This window comes from Papilio machaon, chromosome 4, assembly GCF_912999745.1.
Source record: "Papilio machaon chromosome 4, ilPapMach1.1, whole genome shotgun sequence".
Classification (NCBI taxonomy): domain Eukaryota; kingdom Metazoa; phylum Arthropoda; class Insecta; order Lepidoptera; family Papilionidae; genus Papilio; species Papilio machaon.
The window spans coordinates 5,213,031-5,232,142 of NC_059989.1; the positions used below are offsets into that span (position 1 = coordinate 5,213,031).

General features: G+C 35.1%; 2 protein-coding genes across 2 annotated transcripts; one reads left to right on the forward strand and one right to left on the reverse strand.

Annotated features, from left to right (window-relative positions):
- Positions 1–521: 521 nt before the first annotated feature.
- LOC106710658 (sodium-coupled monocarboxylate transporter 1) lies at positions 522–13,493 on the reverse strand. Its single transcript, XM_045686882.1, has 13 exons — positions 12,982–13,493; positions 8,690–8,991; positions 8,374–8,539; positions 8,016–8,127; positions 4,518–4,585; positions 4,290–4,444; positions 3,845–4,088; positions 3,462–3,577; positions 2,935–3,034; positions 2,545–2,715; positions 2,003–2,157; positions 1,054–1,252; positions 522–828 (listed from the first exon to the last, which is right to left on the reverse strand). The coding sequence occupies exons 1-13, from the start codon at positions 13,036–13,038 to the stop codon at positions 553–555; spliced, it is 2,121 nt and encodes a 706-aa protein (XP_045542838.1). The 5' UTR covers positions 13,039–13,493; the 3' UTR covers positions 522–552.
- Positions 13,494–14,918: 1,425 nt separating this feature from the next.
- LOC106710745 (extensin) lies at positions 14,919–17,828 on the forward strand. Its single transcript, XM_014502903.2, has 3 exons — positions 14,919–15,053; positions 15,205–15,654; positions 17,498–17,828. Exons 1-3 carry the CDS (start codon positions 14,934–14,936, stop codon positions 17,603–17,605), a joined length of 678 nt encoding a protein of 225 aa, XP_014358389.1. The 5' UTR covers positions 14,919–14,933; the 3' UTR covers positions 17,606–17,828.
- Positions 17,829–19,112: the final 1,284 nt, after the last annotated feature.

Consider the following 19,112-nt stretch of genomic DNA (forward strand, 5'->3'; position numbering starts at 1 on the left):
ATTATGATTATTATTCTTTACCAAAATTCATGTCAAAAGAAAAAACTAATGCATTACATAAAGTCATTACAAATACATAAGTGTCCAAATCTAATACATTCAACATACACTGATATTATTTTGAGAAGTGATAATTTTTTGTTTAGGTACATGACTATGATGCGTCTGCACATCTGCGTAACGCCCCTGTAGGTAAAAGTACAAAGACAAAGCCTTTTATTACAAAGACTAAAATTAGAGAGTTAAAGAAAATTAAAAACAAAACAAATGAAAATACTTTAATAAGATATGTCAGAATTAAATTCGATATATTTTAAGTACTTTATTTCTGAAAATTATGTCAATTTACAACAAAAAGAACGACGTTAAATTAATACTTAAAACTATTAAAAAGATGATACTTTATAACATGCTTTTCGGAGTTAGTTCCACAAAATATAATACTGTTTATAATTATTACATTCAATACACAAAAGAAACCGCCTAATACGACATCGGTTATAAACACATGAATACTGTCGAGCTCATCGCCATCGTTGTCACTGGCTATTATTAACACGTGGAGGTTTGTGGGCAGTGCGAGGCGGCGGGGTCCAGGGTGAAGGTGTGATGCACGCAGTCGTCTGGCGGAGGCTTCTCGGGGTCGAGGCCCAAGGCCGGGTTGTCAAGGCCGCGCGTGAGGGGTGTGTCGCTGTAGAACACACCCCCTGCCAGCTCGGATAGCCGCCGTCTTCGTCTTGTGTCCTTGTCGTCGGCGACGCTCGGTGGACGCACACTAGAACTTCTGCGTCGCTCGGAACCGAAGCGAGTAGGCACACGAAGGGCTTTCTAATAAATAACATTGGTGAAAAATAAAAAAATAAAAAATCTCTACTGCCTTGTTTGGCTACTGACTTAGGTCTGTAATAAGTCTGAATTAAGGTGTAATTTGATTGCTAACTCCTGGGAATGGAACTTAAAGTGACTAGAAGACTTAAAGGGGAATATAGATATGAAATTTGAATAATACATATATCGCTAGTTAGATTTGACTGAATAATTTAGTTTACTCACTTTTAATTTAGTGGGTAAAGAATTGAGGAATGATATGACCGGCGGTGATATTAGGTCGATGGGTACGTGTGCGAGGTCCGTTACGCCGGTGAGGACTGAAGTGACGAGGCCTGCGAGCAGCGTCGCCGCGCATCCCAACCCGGAGTACCACAGGTACGATACCCGGAACAACCAAAACACTGATTCACCATGGTTCTCCCTGAAAAGAGGGCTGAATCATTAACACGTTCAATGCTACTGACTCGCCTGGAGATTCAATTTCGGAATCGTATTCTAATCGTATTCCTACCGTTATTCCTAGTTCCTACCGTATTAACACGTTGAAACGGTCAACATTGTCTCGTATTAAATATAAAATTTGAGAAAAAGGTTTAAAATATTTTTTTAATTTATTTATCTTTGTAATTCTACTTATCTCAGATAAAATAATTACGTCACAGAAATGTGGGAATATGAAAACAATGATCGTCTTGGGGGAAAATCTGAGATGATATCGCACTTTATAAAAAGTCCAGCGACGAACGGTGATAGAATATTAAACGACTACGGAAGATTGTGTAAAACTGTTCGTACGAAAACAATGGAGGTGTAACAACTCTCATTTTATCATTTATTTATGGGACTAGCATTAATTAATGTTTATACCAAGTGATAAAGTGTTTACAAACCAACCCATTCACGGAGTTAGATGCAGAAAATAACAATGTTATTTATGTGAGAAACTAAAATCAGTATCCAGTATTAATTACATAATTAATATAAAACAGCGACCAAAATCTCTCCTCACTTGATAAAAGATGTGGCATGCGCTTTTCTCTTGGATTTACTTATCAGCGTTGCATCAGGTCCAGATAAGAGAAGATAATACAAATAAGCTTTTATATCAGTAAGCTATACAATACGTGTATTGTTTTTGTGTTGCAAAACAATAGAGGGCTGAACTACTTACGTAGGATTCATGGTCATGTGGTTGGTGAGGTTGTACGCGGCGACGCAGGCGGCCGTGGAGGCGGGCAGGCGCGGCGCGGGCAATTGCGCCAGCTGCGCACCGCCACCAGCAGCCACCACCACCACAAGCCCGAACACACCGCCCGCCACCGCGCCCTAGAGAAGAACATTTACTATTTGTAGATGACATTCACATATTATGTGATCGACAATGAAAATTATGGACTACGTTATTACGTATCCATGTCCATCTTAGTAATACATATTATAAATGCAAATGTTTAGATGGATGGATGGATGTTTGTTTGAAGGTATCTCTGGAACGTTTGATGAAATTTGGCACAGATGTTATTAAGTTTTTTTTTTATTTCGCAAGAATGGAGTCGCTGGCGACAGTTAGATATAAATCTAGGTTGATTGAAAATTCGGTTAAAACTAAAATTGCACTAATAACTTTTCAACCTGAAACTTTAATTTAAACGAACGGGCGATTCTAAACTACACTGAAATTATAAGATATCATAAATTACATGCATAACTTACTTTGGCATTAGTCCAAGGGAAGAGCATACCGAGGCTGAATAGACCGAGCGAGACGCCACCCGCCATGCCGTTGAAAGAGACCGCGAGTTGCAGCACGGGCCCCAGCCGTTCCACCACGAACACCAGCCCGAATGATAGCGCGCCGCATGCCAGGCACACCCACTTTGCTATCTATACATAAACTAGTCAATTAAAAAATAATATAGTCAAAATAAACATGTACCACTATTAAATAGGTAAGAACAGAACGCTAACTGTTCACTTAACCTTATATAAGTTAAACAGTAATGGAAATAGCATGTTCTTATTTGAAGTAGAATCATCAACAACGGAAGACCAATAAAATTAAAAGTGTTTGGATATAAAATAAAAATAATAATCAGGACTTACTGTTGCTCCTTTATTCTCAGGTAACGTTATTCCAAGAAGACCCGTGAATAAATCTTGACATGCGATTGCAGCTAATGAATTCAACGCAGACGCTACGGTCCTAAAATAATTCATTGTTAATTAATGAGAATTTTCTTTTATTATTAAATCACTCACACACAAAAACTTCCTTATGGTATAAAGATAACTGTAGTGACTCGTGGATCAATTCTGAACAAATCGTTGATTACAAATCAAATGTTGTCCGAGCTACTTTTTAAAAACGAATGCTAAATCTTAAAATCGTTACTTTATATTTCAGGTCATTGTGAGAATTACTGGCCCAATTTAAAGCTCGTGTACATTGAATTGAAACTGGTATGGCAACTGGTCTTTTCTAGTTAAGTCTTAATTCAGGAATTGAGCTGGGTCTAAGCCAGTTGCTACACCGATCTCATACGTCTCGGATTGTCAGTTCAGTTTAGGCAGTTTGTTTGAGTTTTAGTTTACAAAATAATATAAATTTGTGAAACTATGAAGTGCCTTACCCGAGACTCGCAGCAAAAATGCCAGCCACGAAGAAGCCGGGGACACCGCGGGAAGCTCCCAGCTCGCGCACTACGTAAAGAGGCAGCAGCCGGTCTGACGCGTTGATTACACCAGCCTTTGGTAAATATTATGTTAATTTTAACATAGTACATTATACATAACAAACAACACTAAAGCCCTTACGAGAACTAAGTTAGTACATTCCCCATTTCATCACGTTTTATTACCAAAGGTCAATTTTTATTTAGACAAATTGTAAACCTAAAAATAATAGCAACATGTCCAAATGAGGTCATACAAGTCGCGAAAGTTCTACATTAAGTGCAATCGTTTAAAAACAAACGTGTGAACCTGGCGTATATAAAATTCGTGTCGCGTTCACCTTAATGGGATCACAGTCAGCGTAGTGCGCGGCGAGGACGGCGCCGGTGACGAAATTGACGGAGTATACCGCAACTAGGCCGCACGCGGATACCCAGAGCGCCACCCGGGCCTGGGCTATGCGCTCCACTGATAGGTATTTCTGCACCGACGCCTGGTTCGCACAGAACATGCTCAGCCAGTACATCGTGCCGCCCACCACCACCGACCAGAACGAATGCCGCACCGTCGGGTCTGGGTTCATACTGACAAAAGTAAAACAAAAATTTATATCGATCTTCTGGGCCACCACGTTTAAGGCCGGGTCATTTGTAACATGCAGTAGGCTCGTGTACTTTTTTATCGATAAGATCATGTTTAAATGTACAAATATATTTGAATAATGTTTTTAGTTTTTGTAAGTAATGTTTTTAATTTAAGAAATGATAATTTTTTTCTCATCTTACTCAAAAAAATGTAGTCGATCCGTAGCTCTCGCGTAGTCCCAAACCGCGTCAAGTCCACCCACTTTTCCGGCGCCCATGATGAGCACTGTAGCAAGTGACCCCAGCAATACGGCCGATTGAAAACTGTCCGTCATTATCACTGCTTTCATTCCACCCTACATACGAAAGTTAATTATGATATTTTCTCTTAAAATGCAGTCTCAAGTAAACCTTACTGTAATTTTTTACCTGTGATGCGTAAAATATGCAGACCACGTAAACCAGCGAGACTGCTAAATAAGTGTTTAATCCAGTCACTGAAAAAGTATTAAATTTTATAGGCACTGTTATACTTATAAGTATAAAAAACAATATTTTCCTTTCATACATTTAAAATTACCATCCAAAAACCTAACTTTCAAATCAATAAATTTTAGCATCATGTACAAATGCTTATGAAGATTGAATATGCCTATTAAATAAATACGATTAGTTAAAGTCTGCACGCAACATATACTAGACTATATCGAATATAAAAATTTGAATATGTTGAAATTGTTTTTAATTATTTCGGTTACATACGACGCATACATTATCATGAGGACACGAGCGGCATATTTATTGTGCATTGATTAGGACCAAAAATTGTTAATACCATTACAAAAAAAACTCGAATGAAATTACGAAACTTTTTGTCATTGACCTTAAATGCATTACTTGTTGACATTCCTAAACAAGACATTGTTGTTTGTAGAAATTTAGTTCTTCGTGCTCAGAAGGATTTCTAAAGATAGAGTATTATTAGAGTCAGTCATGTTCTAATAGTAAGATTAGCTTTTGTCATTGTGGCTTTGTTAAATGGCAAATAATCCACGACTACAGAGAATTCTTATTTTATACAAGTTATGCAAATTACCAATCTTATAGAATTTGAGGTATACGTTAACTTCCTTATAGACATAACCTAGTCAACTCTGAGATCACTAGGACGTAATGGCATAGCGGCCTCGTAGAAAGCCGGTACTATAAGCCCGTTATTACTGACTATTAGATGCAATCAATGCTATGTCGATTGCACGTAAAGGATCGACCCTTGTGTTCACTTATGGGTGGCATCCGTCATCGGTCGATTCAAACAATGATAATAAAATTTGTGCAACCGATAGTAAAGACATATTAAGTATAACGTCTTATAACTACTGCGAATTCGTTTAGCAAGAGTTGACCCTCTTGAATATATAAAGAGTGATGCAATTTATATCTATTATATTCATGTGCCTGACATTAACCCTGTAGCCAATAGTTATTTACTATTACGCAAGCTATTTTCATGTTAATTTTATGACAGGTTTTGTGAACATGCAATGCTCGATATAATTCTTGTGCTATGTACCTATACGTATTAACTTATTGGAAAAGTTAAGTTATGCGAAATACAAATTAAATAAACCAATGTTATATTAGGTAGTAGTACGAGTAATATTTAGGGTTACATTTACAATTTTTCTTATTGGTCTGCCCATTCTAATTAGATTTAATTTTTCTTCAGGTTCTTTTATTATAGTCCTATTATTCTTTTGTTTTTATTCAACATTCTGCACACAATATTTTTACACAACAAATAGTTCCATAATGCATACGAATTCAAAATTAACCTTACACTTTATACATTAAGCAATTCAACATTTCGCTCATATACAATACTAATAAATATACGATCATCAAAGTTTATTTTTATAGGCAAAGAGTTTGGTAGTTTATAAAAATTGTTACATTGTTACGTATCAAAGGTAAATTTTGCCCTGGTATACAAACATAGATAGCTATCGTATCGTATGCGCTAATAGACTATGAAATAGATGGTGTGGTTCGTGGATCGAATTAATTTTGGCATTTTTAGGTATCTATTGTGTAGCAATGGACATGTAAGAATTCAACCTTTAAATTCTACGATGAATATAGTTTCAGTTCGGATACGAAATAGTTGAAGCACACAACTGGCAAAAATATTGCTGTACACCTAAGTCTGTTTTTACACGGTCTTTTTGTACACGGTTTTGATATAACACGGTTTGAAAATTGAATATTTTTAATTTTTTACACGTTTTTATTCCATTTAGCACGATTTGAAATTTTATGTACTTATTTTTTTTTGTCAAGTTTAATTTTTGCGAAGTATGTTCATATCACAAACAAGTATTTATGAAAGAAAAAAGTCTGAAACCATCGATAGTATCGATAGTTTGCGAACACTAGCTTAAAGATTTAAGTGAATTCCCCTTTAGCGCGTACAAACAATTTTTACTGGTCAAAGCAAATGTGAATAGCACTAATTTAGGGGAATTCCCTTTATGTGCATACAATAAAATTTACTGGTCAGAGCAATTGAAACGTGTTAATATTTTGTGAACTGTCAATGCAGTAAGACGTGTTTGGTAAAGAAATTTTTTGCAGGCAAATTTGATTTTCCATTAAATTTAATTTTAACGCATTAAGATAAAAGGTAAGCCAAAAAATATTTTGTATTTATATTTGATTTAATAAAATAAACATGAATTCTTGTTCTTAAAAATTCTTGTTTTTCACTAATTTTAATAGGTTTTAGAGATTAGGAACAAATCACCCATTTTTGTATAAGATCAATGTCTTTTTTACACGGTTTTTTTTTACACGGCTTCTTCTGGAACCAATCTACCGTGTAAAAACAGACTTAGGTGTATATTGTTATAATTATTCGACAGTAAATTTTAATTTTAATACGTATGTAATTCATTCAAAAGATATCTTGTTGCTAACAATATTGATAGACTTTACATTAAAAAATTAAATGGTGGCGATACAAAACGTTCAACAGGCGTGGTTTAAAATTACCATTTTTAGCATTCCAAAACATTTAGAAATTTCTTAATTGCTCATGACGTACCGACATAGTTATATTAATTGAGGCATTGACGATAAAAAAATATTACGAAACGCGTGCTAAGGTAATCATTTTATTAACTGATTTGACTCTGTATAATTATTGATGGAAACTCTAAAATATTGTCTTGAAAGATATATTCGTTTATGAATATTTAAGTGGCAAGGCTACATAAATACCATACACTGTCAGACCTCTTCAAACATAAAGATGTAACGCGATTGGTAAAACTGATAATAGAAGATTGCAAGAGATTTTTTTTTCTAGAATATTCTACATTGCGACATTGCGAGATGCGCGAAATTTTTATCAATTTATTTAACAATGCAGACAAACAATATAATAGTTAAAACGAACACATGTACATTTATACGTCTATAATAGCATTTAATTCTCGATGTAATCTAATTGTCGTTAATACTGTAACTGTATTTAATTTGCAAACGGCTATTTCTGTAGGAGGCTTGCGAAATATACATTATTGAACAGATACCTATCTCAAAGAATAAACTTTGGCAATGTTTTCTAATTAAGCGATGGCAATTATTACATTATACCGTCTATAACTTTTACAATTCGCCATAGGCATTATACTGGTTACAACTGCTGTAACAGTTTTTACTTCTAATAAAAAAATCTAAGTATTTCTAAGTGTTCTTTTTATGTTCGGTTACTCTAATAATTGCTAGTTTTGAAATATAAAAAAATAGTTATTTAAATTAGGATAACTATGAAATAATGCAAAAGGCCAAATTTGGTGTACAAAAGGCTTAATTTGATTAATAAAGGTATTTGTTTTAAAGTAAAATCGTAGTACTATTGTTTACCGTCAGAGAGCGCCAGTGCGGGTGCGTAGACGGCGACGGCGGTATACAGCACCATCTGCAGCATGTACAGCGAGCTCGCGTACACGCGCATCGACTTGCAAAATCTTATTTCCTAAAAGATAATTATAATCACGCAATTCCTTTTAAATATTTCGATATTGTTTATTACTTGTTTGTTTTATTATGTACAATGTATAAAGACATTTGCAAAACATTGAACAACAATACTTTGATGAGATAAATAGCGTAGATATTCTCATTTGACCATAATACCCTCCGCCATGTAAGAGTTACTATCTCTTTGTATTTTGAAGATATTGTGTTGAAATGAACACTAATAAATTAAATGATGAAATACCAAATACTCATAGCACGATGTCAAGCGCAGTCTCATGAAGACTGGCAAGTAGAGTTGGCTCGCAATCGGTACGACCAGCACGAATGACACGCAGATCATCCAGAACTGTGCGCCCGCCATATACATCTCTGCTGGGTTGCCTAGCAGTTCTATGGCAGTTATAAAACTAAAACAACAAAATTAGTAAGATTCTTATTTACAGCTATCCCGAATCATAAGTCGTATATCTTCATTGGTAATAAGTAAAACGCCACAAACGTTTAACTTAAGAATTTATAAGTGATGAACTATAAAAATAACTAGGTCAGCATATTACCTTGCAGCCAAACTAAGGGCCATCGGAAATGTCCCCATTGCTGAACCACCCAATAAGAAATCGTCGCCAGATGTTTGTTTTTCTCCACAGAATCCGTAAAAAACTCCAATACCACACGAAACTAGTAACATCGTGGCCAGCACGCTGTAGTCTTCCCAATGAAATAATTCACTCGTAGGCGTCTCGTTTCTTTGCACGACATATTCATTTGATCTTGACGTGTTATATTTTGTTAAATTTGGCGAAGCTTGTGCTGTTTCTATATTTATTCCACAAAAGATCACTATAATTATAAGAAGTACCTGAAAATTCAAAAAAGGTTAAGCTTTGTTTTTATTTATAATTTCTAATAACTACCTCTTTAATAACAATAAAGCTGTTAACTATATGTTTTTAAACAAATTTTTTGGCAGTGGAATCCGACTTATATTGCTTACAAAACAATCGAATTACAAACAATACTTAATATTAATTTACAACGCATTTAGGACAAAGATATGATTTAAAGAGGTCATTATAATGAAATAAAGGTTTTTAGAACAATACCACTACCGTAGCATACGTTACTAATCTTGTTAATTAACGTAGCCTTTCCCTCGTCTTTGTCACGTTTAATGAGTGGCCTTCCAAATACAATAAACATACACTTAGTAGGAACGACTTAGATCAATTACAGTTAGTGATTTTCCAATTGCAGTCAGTCAGTAATCGGTTTAATAAAACCGCGACGATTAAATACTTAACGCCGACGAAGTGGAAACGTTAAAGTACGCCAATTCAAGAATAAATATATGATCGGTGGCGATCGTTCAGTGTTTGGAGTTGCTTGCGATCTGACCCGAGTTCGATTTATTACTATAAAATTATATTTTCTCTGTAGGTTTTAATATAATGTAAAGTAAGTTTTAACGTAATGTAAAGTCAGGGTTCAGCGCTACTACCGATAACGTTTCAAAATAGCGTTTTAGTTCCGTTAGAAGAGACGCGTGCATGCGATTAGGTAAAATTCAGTGGTAACGCTACGAGATTCATGGTGCGTCCGCGTCACGTGTATGTTGCGAACTATTATGCTATTTTCACACAAGGGCAGAACAGTGAGATCGACCAGTAGGGCAGTGCTGCTATTGTTTTTTTAAATGAATAACAGCGCACACTTAATTTTAAAACAGTACTGAGCCCATTGAGTTGGCTATGCACCTTTCGATTATCGATATTGCTAGTAGGATTGTCAAAACGTGTCATTGGATATAAAAATAAAAACGAGACAAGCATGTGATATCAAAAGTTGTTGTCCGTATCACATTTAGGGTTGCAGTCTACGGGCTCAGTACTGTGTGGTCATTAAGTGCGCTTTGAAACAATGGCAGTACTGTACCGTCTTACTGCTCTGTCTGTACAGTGGTCCAGCCGTCGTGTAAAATAACATTATCCATAGCGATCGCGCTCCGGCGGCCGGAACTAACCGGATCGCTTCCAGTCGAATCCTCTCCAAACCGGATGAGTCCGGATCCTCGCTACTCCTAGATTCGAAGCCGACTCATAAGCATGGGAGTGCGTTAGTTGTATCGCATTCTTAACAATTAAGAATAACCGTTGAATCACATTGTTTTCAATTCACCATTGTAGTCATACATTTAGTAATCGGTGTCACGTTTATTATTGTCGGCTTAGATGAAATATATTTTTCAATGTTGTTGTAGGACATGTTTGGTTATAAACTTACTACTTGGTTATAACTGTACACCTTGACGACAGAACGCTGTCACATTTAGAATATCCCTTGACTACGTGCAAATATAGTTATTGACCTAGTACATACAACATAGAAGAATACTACGTTACTCATTCATAATTAAATTTTAAACTTTGAACATTTATTCTTTAAATTAATAATCAAAGTTTGTAATTAATTTTAAGAAACTTTTCAGTTATTGCTATATGAAGACTAGTTTAGAGCTTTTACTTTTTGTTTTTTACAAATTTTGTTGGAATAACATAAAGGAAATATTTCCACGACCATGTATCCTTGTGTTGTTGTGATTATTGAGTTAATTGTAGTCAGTGACGAGACTTTTTTATACACCTTTTGATACACGCAACATTTGAATCGCATCCGTGAAACCCACACATCTTGATACTTTTATAAATAGTCTCTGTTGCAAATTGTGTACTTGTTCGTGAAGATATGTTTTTTTTCATACTTATGATAAATAAGTTCATAATTTTTAATCTGTAATTATCCATTAGTAATTAACAATTACCTCGATAAAAATAGCTATATCTCCAAGATCTAAAGCTTTCTAACTACAACGACTTTATGATGTTTTTGTTTTAAAGCAATACGTCTTAAATAGCGGTAATTAAAAATATTATAATTAAGTACAATCAGATTAAAATGTAATATACTCTAATTTACTTTGTGCGAAAATACAAAAACATTTTAAACTTTAAGCATATTCTTAATTTTATACCGACGTAAAATTTTGTATTTAAATTGATGAATTTACTATAAATTAAATTTAATCGCATTTGTGCGATTGCTCGCCGAGCTTATGCTTCGAATGTATGCTCAAAAGTATTAATTGTTAATAATATTCATAAAGCATCGTTGTAAAGTTTTGCAGTCTGAACATTTTCGTAATAGGTTTAGCAAAAATTCGGTTTACATCGCAACTCGCTGGTCACGGAGATGTTTTTCTGGCTTATACTTTCGTAGAATAATTAGCCCCATCACGAAACAACCTTTGACGTATTGCTTCGGCTTAGAGAATGTTACCGTTACGTAGGTTATGTGGGCGGTTAAGTTTGAGATGTGTTCTGGTTTACAACACATTTTTTTATTTATACTAAAATATAATCACGAAATGTCGGAAATAGAATATATTGAAAATTAAACCTGGACTTGGTTAATTCAAGTAGTACCGTCTTTACACTTTTTTTTTGTATTAAGCCGCCGATGTCTATAGCAAATTCTATCGAAAGCATCATATTGTAAGTTGGTATCAATAAACAATGAGCGTCTTTCGTCAGCTCTTATATGTCTCTACCGAAGGATTCGAGCCTAGTGACCCTAATGTAAGAATCCAAGCTTTTATCAAACCACGCTGGCCCTATGCGAATTGGTGCAATCAACGGAAAAAATATGTACTAAATTTCATTCTTCTTCTTCTTGAGGTGCCTCTCCGACTAGCGAAGGTTGGCGGTCAGTTCTCCATATTCCATTTTATTTAAATTTCATTGAAGTTAATTATAATTTAATTGAATATATAAAATTTGTCGATTTTTCATGAGTCGTTTCTTTGTATGGTCTTAAATAAATTACAATATTAAATATGCGTATATTAATTCTATTTCAATTTAGCAAGACATTGCAGAAATAGTGTATTTTATATTGATCTTATAAATATTAAAAAATGCACTCAAAAGTAACATAAAAAACAATTTTAAACAAAATGCATTCAAAAGTACTATAAAAAAAAATCTCAAACAAAATGCACTAAAAAGAAACAAAATAATGACATGAAAACTTCTTTCTTTCTTTCTTCTCTCTTTCAAAAACCCTCTAAACTCTAAAGAAAGTTCTCTTCTTTCTTGTAACATGTCTATATTGTATAATTATTGTTATTTCGCAGTCGGTGTCGGCCGAAGTAAATATAATATTATACATTTTATATTTGAGATGTATGAGACATACTTACGTTTATGTCCCTACTTAGGCCGAAACCGACTCCAAAATAACAATAATTATACAATATAGACATGTTACAAGAAAGAAGAGAACTTTCTTTAGAGTTTAGAGGGTTTTTGAAAGAGAGAAGAAAGAAAGAAAGAAGTTTTCATGTCATTATTTTGTTTCTTTTTAGTGCATTTTGTTTGAGATTTTTTTTTATAGTACTTTTGAATGCATTTTGTTTAAAATTGTTTTTTATGTTACTTTTGAGTGCATTTTGTTTGAAATTGGTTTTTTTAGGTTACTTTTGAATGCATTTTGTTTGAAATTGGTTTTTAAAAAAAAAAAAAAAAAATACAGTCGAATTGATAACCTCCTTCTTTTTGAAGTCGGCTAAAAATATTTCTAGTGTTGCATTGTGACATGTCCGATTTAATTATACTATCAATCTTGAATAATATAAGGCACAGGCTCATAAATATAATTGCATATATGTATAAGTAATTGCTTATTTTTGCGGGAATTATTTAAAAATGTAAATTTATTTAATTCTTTCGTTTATACAAAATCATATTTATCTATCTATTTATTATAGTAAAACATGTAAAAAAAAAGAACTTACCTTAAATTTGCCATGCATCTTTTGTACAGGCGAACTGTAATAGTTTCCTATATCCATGTTTCAATGTCAGGAAGTTACTATATTAACGGCTTGTAGGTGTTTACATGTCCTTCGGGAACGAGGCGATGTGAACTTGTGGCAACAAACTTCTCGCCACTACGACAGCCGAAGACGACTCCGTACCGTACGAACGTACACCAATAAATTGTAATTAAGATCTACAAAGACCCTATTAGTCAATGTAAACGTAGGAAGGGAATTCAACAATATTGAACAGTACAGAATAAACAGTTTTGAACACTTTTACAGTTCATCGAATCTCAGTTTATAATGTTGTGGTTTTTAACGTAGAAAAATGCTCTCTCTGATGATTGGCACTTACTGCCGTCAGTTTTATAAACATCGATAAGAGCCAATATGAACACCGTACATGCACATTCGTTGAAATTAGTTACGGCGACGTTCATAAAATAGCTCGGTTTCAATACACATGAATGAATTCTTTACAAATATCGTCAAACATATTACAGAAATAGTTTTAATAACACACTCACTTACTTAGTTCTTTCTCCGGGAATATTTAACCAAAACACTTTTCATGTTTTGTGAAAATGTTTTTTACAATTGTCACGGTACATTTTATTGAAATCAAGATACGATAAATGCAATTCTTTGTTGGGAACTTGCATCTCCGTCGTATCGCAGATAATTGACCAACAGTAGTTATTAACACTATTATTTCAGGGTAATGTTGTAGTATACAATGATACAACGGAACTTAGTGGTTATTTTATACGAATTATCTTGAAATACCTGTCTTCAGCTAATAAAATTTTAATATTATAATTATACCTTCTAAATCGTAACTATTTTATAGTTTGGTAACACTGTTTAAAAATTATACTAAGTTACGGAAGCATAAAAAATATATTGCAAAAGTGAAATTATTATTTTTTCTTACATGAGGCGTAAATGAGTACTTTACATATAAAGATGTGCGTCAGTTAGTTCTTTGAAACAAAAACTCAGTGAAACTACGCATGCACATTAAGATCTTAGTCTCAGGTAATTTTTAGATTAAAAACATATTAACAGGCTTGTACACGGGGAGTTTGTGGTTTGCTTGTTCCCAAAGGTCTTTGGATGCCCTGCGCATACAATATAATAACGTTTTCAGGATGTTGATGAAACTCCCCCGATTCTGTTGTGCCTCCGTCATGTTTGCCCAGGCTCAAACCGACGGATTCCATGCAATTATCAGAAAAAAGGTAGCGTCACTGGTGAGGAGGCTCCGGGAGAGTGACAACAGCATCCTGAAAGCAATAGCTAGCGACCCTAAGGCGCCTGTGCTGAGACATCTCGTGCGGACTATGATCCCGCAAGGGATGTCTCCTAAATATATGACGCATTAGAGTTTCATACATGTAAATTATACATATTTTCCACTAGTACTATTTCTACTAACCCTAGTCATCTAAGTTTTAAGTTTTTTGTAATTTACTAACCAAATATGGATCTATGTTGTCCGAAAATAAAGAATTTGAATTGAATTGAATATTAATAGCCGAAAAGGTAAACTAAAGTAACTAATATTGTAATAATGGACAAGCATAATTACAGAAATATGTCATTAAATCTTCGAAACAAATATTTATTCTATTTAATAGAAGCTTGATAATAAAAAGATAAAAAAATAGTTATTTAAAATTTTATTTATAACAAACTAAGTACTAAGTATTCTTGATAAAAACAATATAAAATAATAATGTTATTATTAAAACTATTCAAGAATCACAAGTTGTTTTAACCCGTGCTCGAATTAGGCACGAGTTGAAAGTTGAATAGTTGCACCCAAGTCGTGCATAGGTGTTCGCTGCTGTTTGCGGCGGCATATAGGAGGGCGGCGCGGCGCGTGAGCAGCGCGATGCGAGCACCATCGTGTTGCGCAACCCATGAGAACCATCGAAAGTGCCCCCTCCCGGGGACGTGCCGAGTACCATCTTATAAACAGTGGAGCCACCCGACCGATGGACACTGCATCTCGACCCATCATCAGCATGTGTAACAAAACGGTACGTGTGCAGCACTGTGCACTGCCACAGTTGTGTAAGCTCTCGGGCTGGAAGAGATATGTTGCCACCTATTGTTTTTCTCACAGTGTATTTAGGTCGTATACAAAAACATTCTTACGATGAAACTCAACTGTTTATTCGCTAATTGCAGGTATTCAGATCGTTGGCCGTAGCGGCAATGCTCGCCTGCGTCGCCGCCCGCCCCGAGCCGCCGTCCTCGTATGGACCTCCTTCGACATCGTACGGAGCTCCGTCTTCAGCGTACGGCCCCCCGGCCGCGCAATACGGGCCTCCGCAGCAGCCCATAGTGCACAAGCATGTTTACGTGCACGTGCCGCCTCCGGACAACGAGACCCCGCGCCCTCCCAAGCAGATCTACGTGCCGCCCCCGCAGAAGCATTACAAGATAGTGTTCATCAAGGCGCCGACCCCGCCGACCCCGACCGCGCCCGTCATCCCGCTGCAGCCACAGAACGAAGAGAAGACCCTCGTGTACGTGTTGGTCAAGAAGCCCGAGGAGCAGCCCGACATCGTGATCCCGACCCCGGCGCCCACTCAGCCTGCTAAACCAGAAGTATACTTCATCAGATACAAGACACAGGTATGTTACATAACTTAATACATTTTACAGGTGAGGTTTTCTTAACTTTTAGGGAACAACTATGTAATAATAGATCTAGTAATGGTAATAATTTGTCGGTCGGTAGTCTATTACAGTAGTAACTGTCAACAGGATAATGATCTAGGTCCTAGATTCTAGGACCATACTTGTTCGTGTTTTAACTTTGCTCTAACTCGGCAATGTTAGACGGATGCCGTTTAAAATGTAATGAACATCGTTACTTAGTCAAATGTGTTACATAATTCACGCGCCAGGTGCAGGGACAGTACAATTAATGAAAGTAAAACTTTAGCACTTACTATGCAGGAATGTGGTGTTAGATAATGTGAAGTTATAATGATTTATTACGTTTTGAATAACAATATGTTACGGTCAAAATGATCTGGACGAATGATTCACAAGCTCTGGGTTCCATGGGAGAACGGGTGGCTGGGTAATGCAAGAAATATAATTAAGTGTTCACAAGTTGAAGAAGAAATGTATCACAAGGGATTTTATCTAGAACTTTAAAATTTTGAAAGGTTTACGAGAAAAGAAATTTGGCAATCTGTGATTTAGATATTATGTGCGATCACTCTGGATGCAAGCTCCTTGAAAACAACGTGAAAGTATGAATGATACTTCCTGGCATTGTCTAGGAAGTGTCATCGATTCTCACACCTCGAAGTAGGGCAGGTGTCCTATTGTTGTGGTGACATAATATTTGTTGCTAACAATAGGCTTCAGGCGTCATGCGCTAGACATTATAGTAATGGGATTAGTAGGTCAAATTAAAATTGTTCAATTTTTAGATTAACTGAAATAGATTATTAAGAAATGACATCGAAAATGGCGCTTTAATATTTTGTCATATATAAATTTTAACAACTTTACTAAATACTTTCTGGATTTTTTGTCAACTATGAGACCGTAAGTTTTGATTTGTTGGGAATAATAATGACTACAATCTTGTTTATAATATTTACTATTACCATAAAGAAAACCATTCAATATTATACTCATATACAGAGATACTTTGTATGATAAATTATAGTCTTTTAGTACATGATTTAATTATTTATGAGTGTTACAAAATTAGTTTAATTGTTTTAAGTGGCATTTAAATTTTTAAAGCGATACTTAAAATTCTGTTGGACTTTTCTATTTATATGGAGAATATTTTCTACGAGATAAAAGACACGAGACTGCGATTTGAAAATTATAATTACTACATAAATACTTACATATATAAGCACAAGCTCTTATCTTACTCAAGTGTTTATTGCACAACATAGAGATTTTCATGCAAATCGCATTATAATTACTGGCTCAGCCTAAATCTCAATGTAACGAAAGTGTGTTACAGTAATAACTTGCATTGCATAACAATAACAACCTTCACATATTGAATGTTAAAATAATAATCTATTACTTTTTTTTAAATAATGAGAGCAATTTTAGGTATGTGTAATGTTTTATGTAATGTACCGGTTAGATGGGGGTCGGAACAAAAACCGACAAATTACATTGTTGTTTTTTGTGGAAAAGTGTAAAAATATGGCCAAGTTCACAACCAATTGGCATCAAAAAAAAAAATTGTCCAAATGTGATTTATCGGTTATTCGGTCGGTTTTTGTTCCGACTCTCCTCTGTTGTGTTATGGCATACCTATAAGTAAACGAAGATAAATAAAGACCCTGCTAAAAATGTTTACCAATGATATTCAAACAAGAACATATATCGTCTTTTTTTCTGCTCAGCCATTTTAACTTTCACGTTTTTATATACGCAGAATAATTTATTTACTATTTCACTGACCTAATATTTCATTATCTTTTTCCAGAAACAAGAGGGCTATCCAGCGGCGAAATCCCCAGCACCACAGTACGGTCCTCCGGCCTCCGCCCCCTCCTCAAGCTACGGCGCGCCCTCAGGCGACAGTTCATACTGAAAAGGAAATCGACAAACCCTCGCATATTTCGCCCTCAAATGAAGCATTTTTACCAAAAAAACATAGTTGATTTATATGATAGTCATAAATAATTTTTATATAATAATTATGTTAGTTATTGTAGCGCTTATTTTGAATTGGAATGTTAACACTCCGTAGTCTTTTATGAAGAGGGCGATTGTACAGAGGGTGTTGTGTGTGGCTGACTGGCAGAACGCCAAACTCCGTGTTTATTTTTATCTTTCATCAAATTGATGAAATTGTAAATATATTTTTATATCATTAAATGTTTTAGATAATATAACTTTTTTTTATTTATACTTTCACATGTCACGTGTGACGCTGCCGAGAACTTCTTGCTTGAGTTACGACCGTTATTGGGTCGATTCTTAAAAATCAATGTCTAATTTATTATTATCAATTGTTATCCTCGTACGAAAATTGAGACGAGGTACATTTAACCGAAGTCTTGAAAATAATTATAGTATAACATATTATTTGCGTAGCGTAGTTTGGATCCTTCTTGTAGGCGACCTTTACACATCCATTGAGGCTAAGGCAACGTCGCGATAACTGTTTTTATGAAATCGTTAGCAGCCAAAATGGAAAGCATTTAAACTACCAAAGCACGTTTGATGCAAGGGCACTGATACAATGACACACTCGTACAAAATGTAGAAAGCGTAATGTTACTGATAAAATACTCTAAAATTATTATGTAGATTTTATTTGCACGCACGCGATTAAGTTAAAGTATGCAATTTTTTAAAGGAATCGGATGTGAGAAGTAGGTTATTCATTATTATTGCGTAAAGTGTTAACCGGCGACAAAGAGGGACGTACTCTCGTATGTTTAGAAGTGCGCTAAAAGCGAACATGTGAATAACATTTGTAATGATAATGTTTTGTTATGAAACACGTGACGTTGTCTACGTCCTGATTAGTGATGCAACGGAAGTGTCTTACCGGAACCAGAAACGGAAACAGATGTCAAAAATAAATTTTAGCAGAAACGGAAACGGAAACGGAAGCGGAAACAGAAGTGTAAATAATAATAAAAAAAAAACATATTATAAATTTTTTTTTTGGTAAGAACAGTTTGTATTCGTTTTTAATTTATTAAGGCATAAATGGATATCGGTGTCCTTTAGCCTTCAATGTAAGTATTTTTACTGCGCTGCAATAAGTTAAAATACGTTTTTTTTTATTTATTTTCAGGAAACAAAATTACACTATTTACAAATTAATGTTCGCCAAACCACTCGTGTTGATAAACGACAAATATATTTCTTGATTAATACATTCACTGCTGACCACTCGGATCCGAGTGGGCAGAGCTATTAGTAGCGGCGCCTCCCCCTCGGATCCGAGCGAGGGGCCCGTTCACTTTGTAGTAGCCAGTAAACCGCCGACGTTTGAAGCGAGTCCATGTTGCTTTGTGTGGCCACTCTGGCAATATAGTCAACTAAAGAAAAAGAGTATTAGTTTCATTCTTACAGTGTTGTAG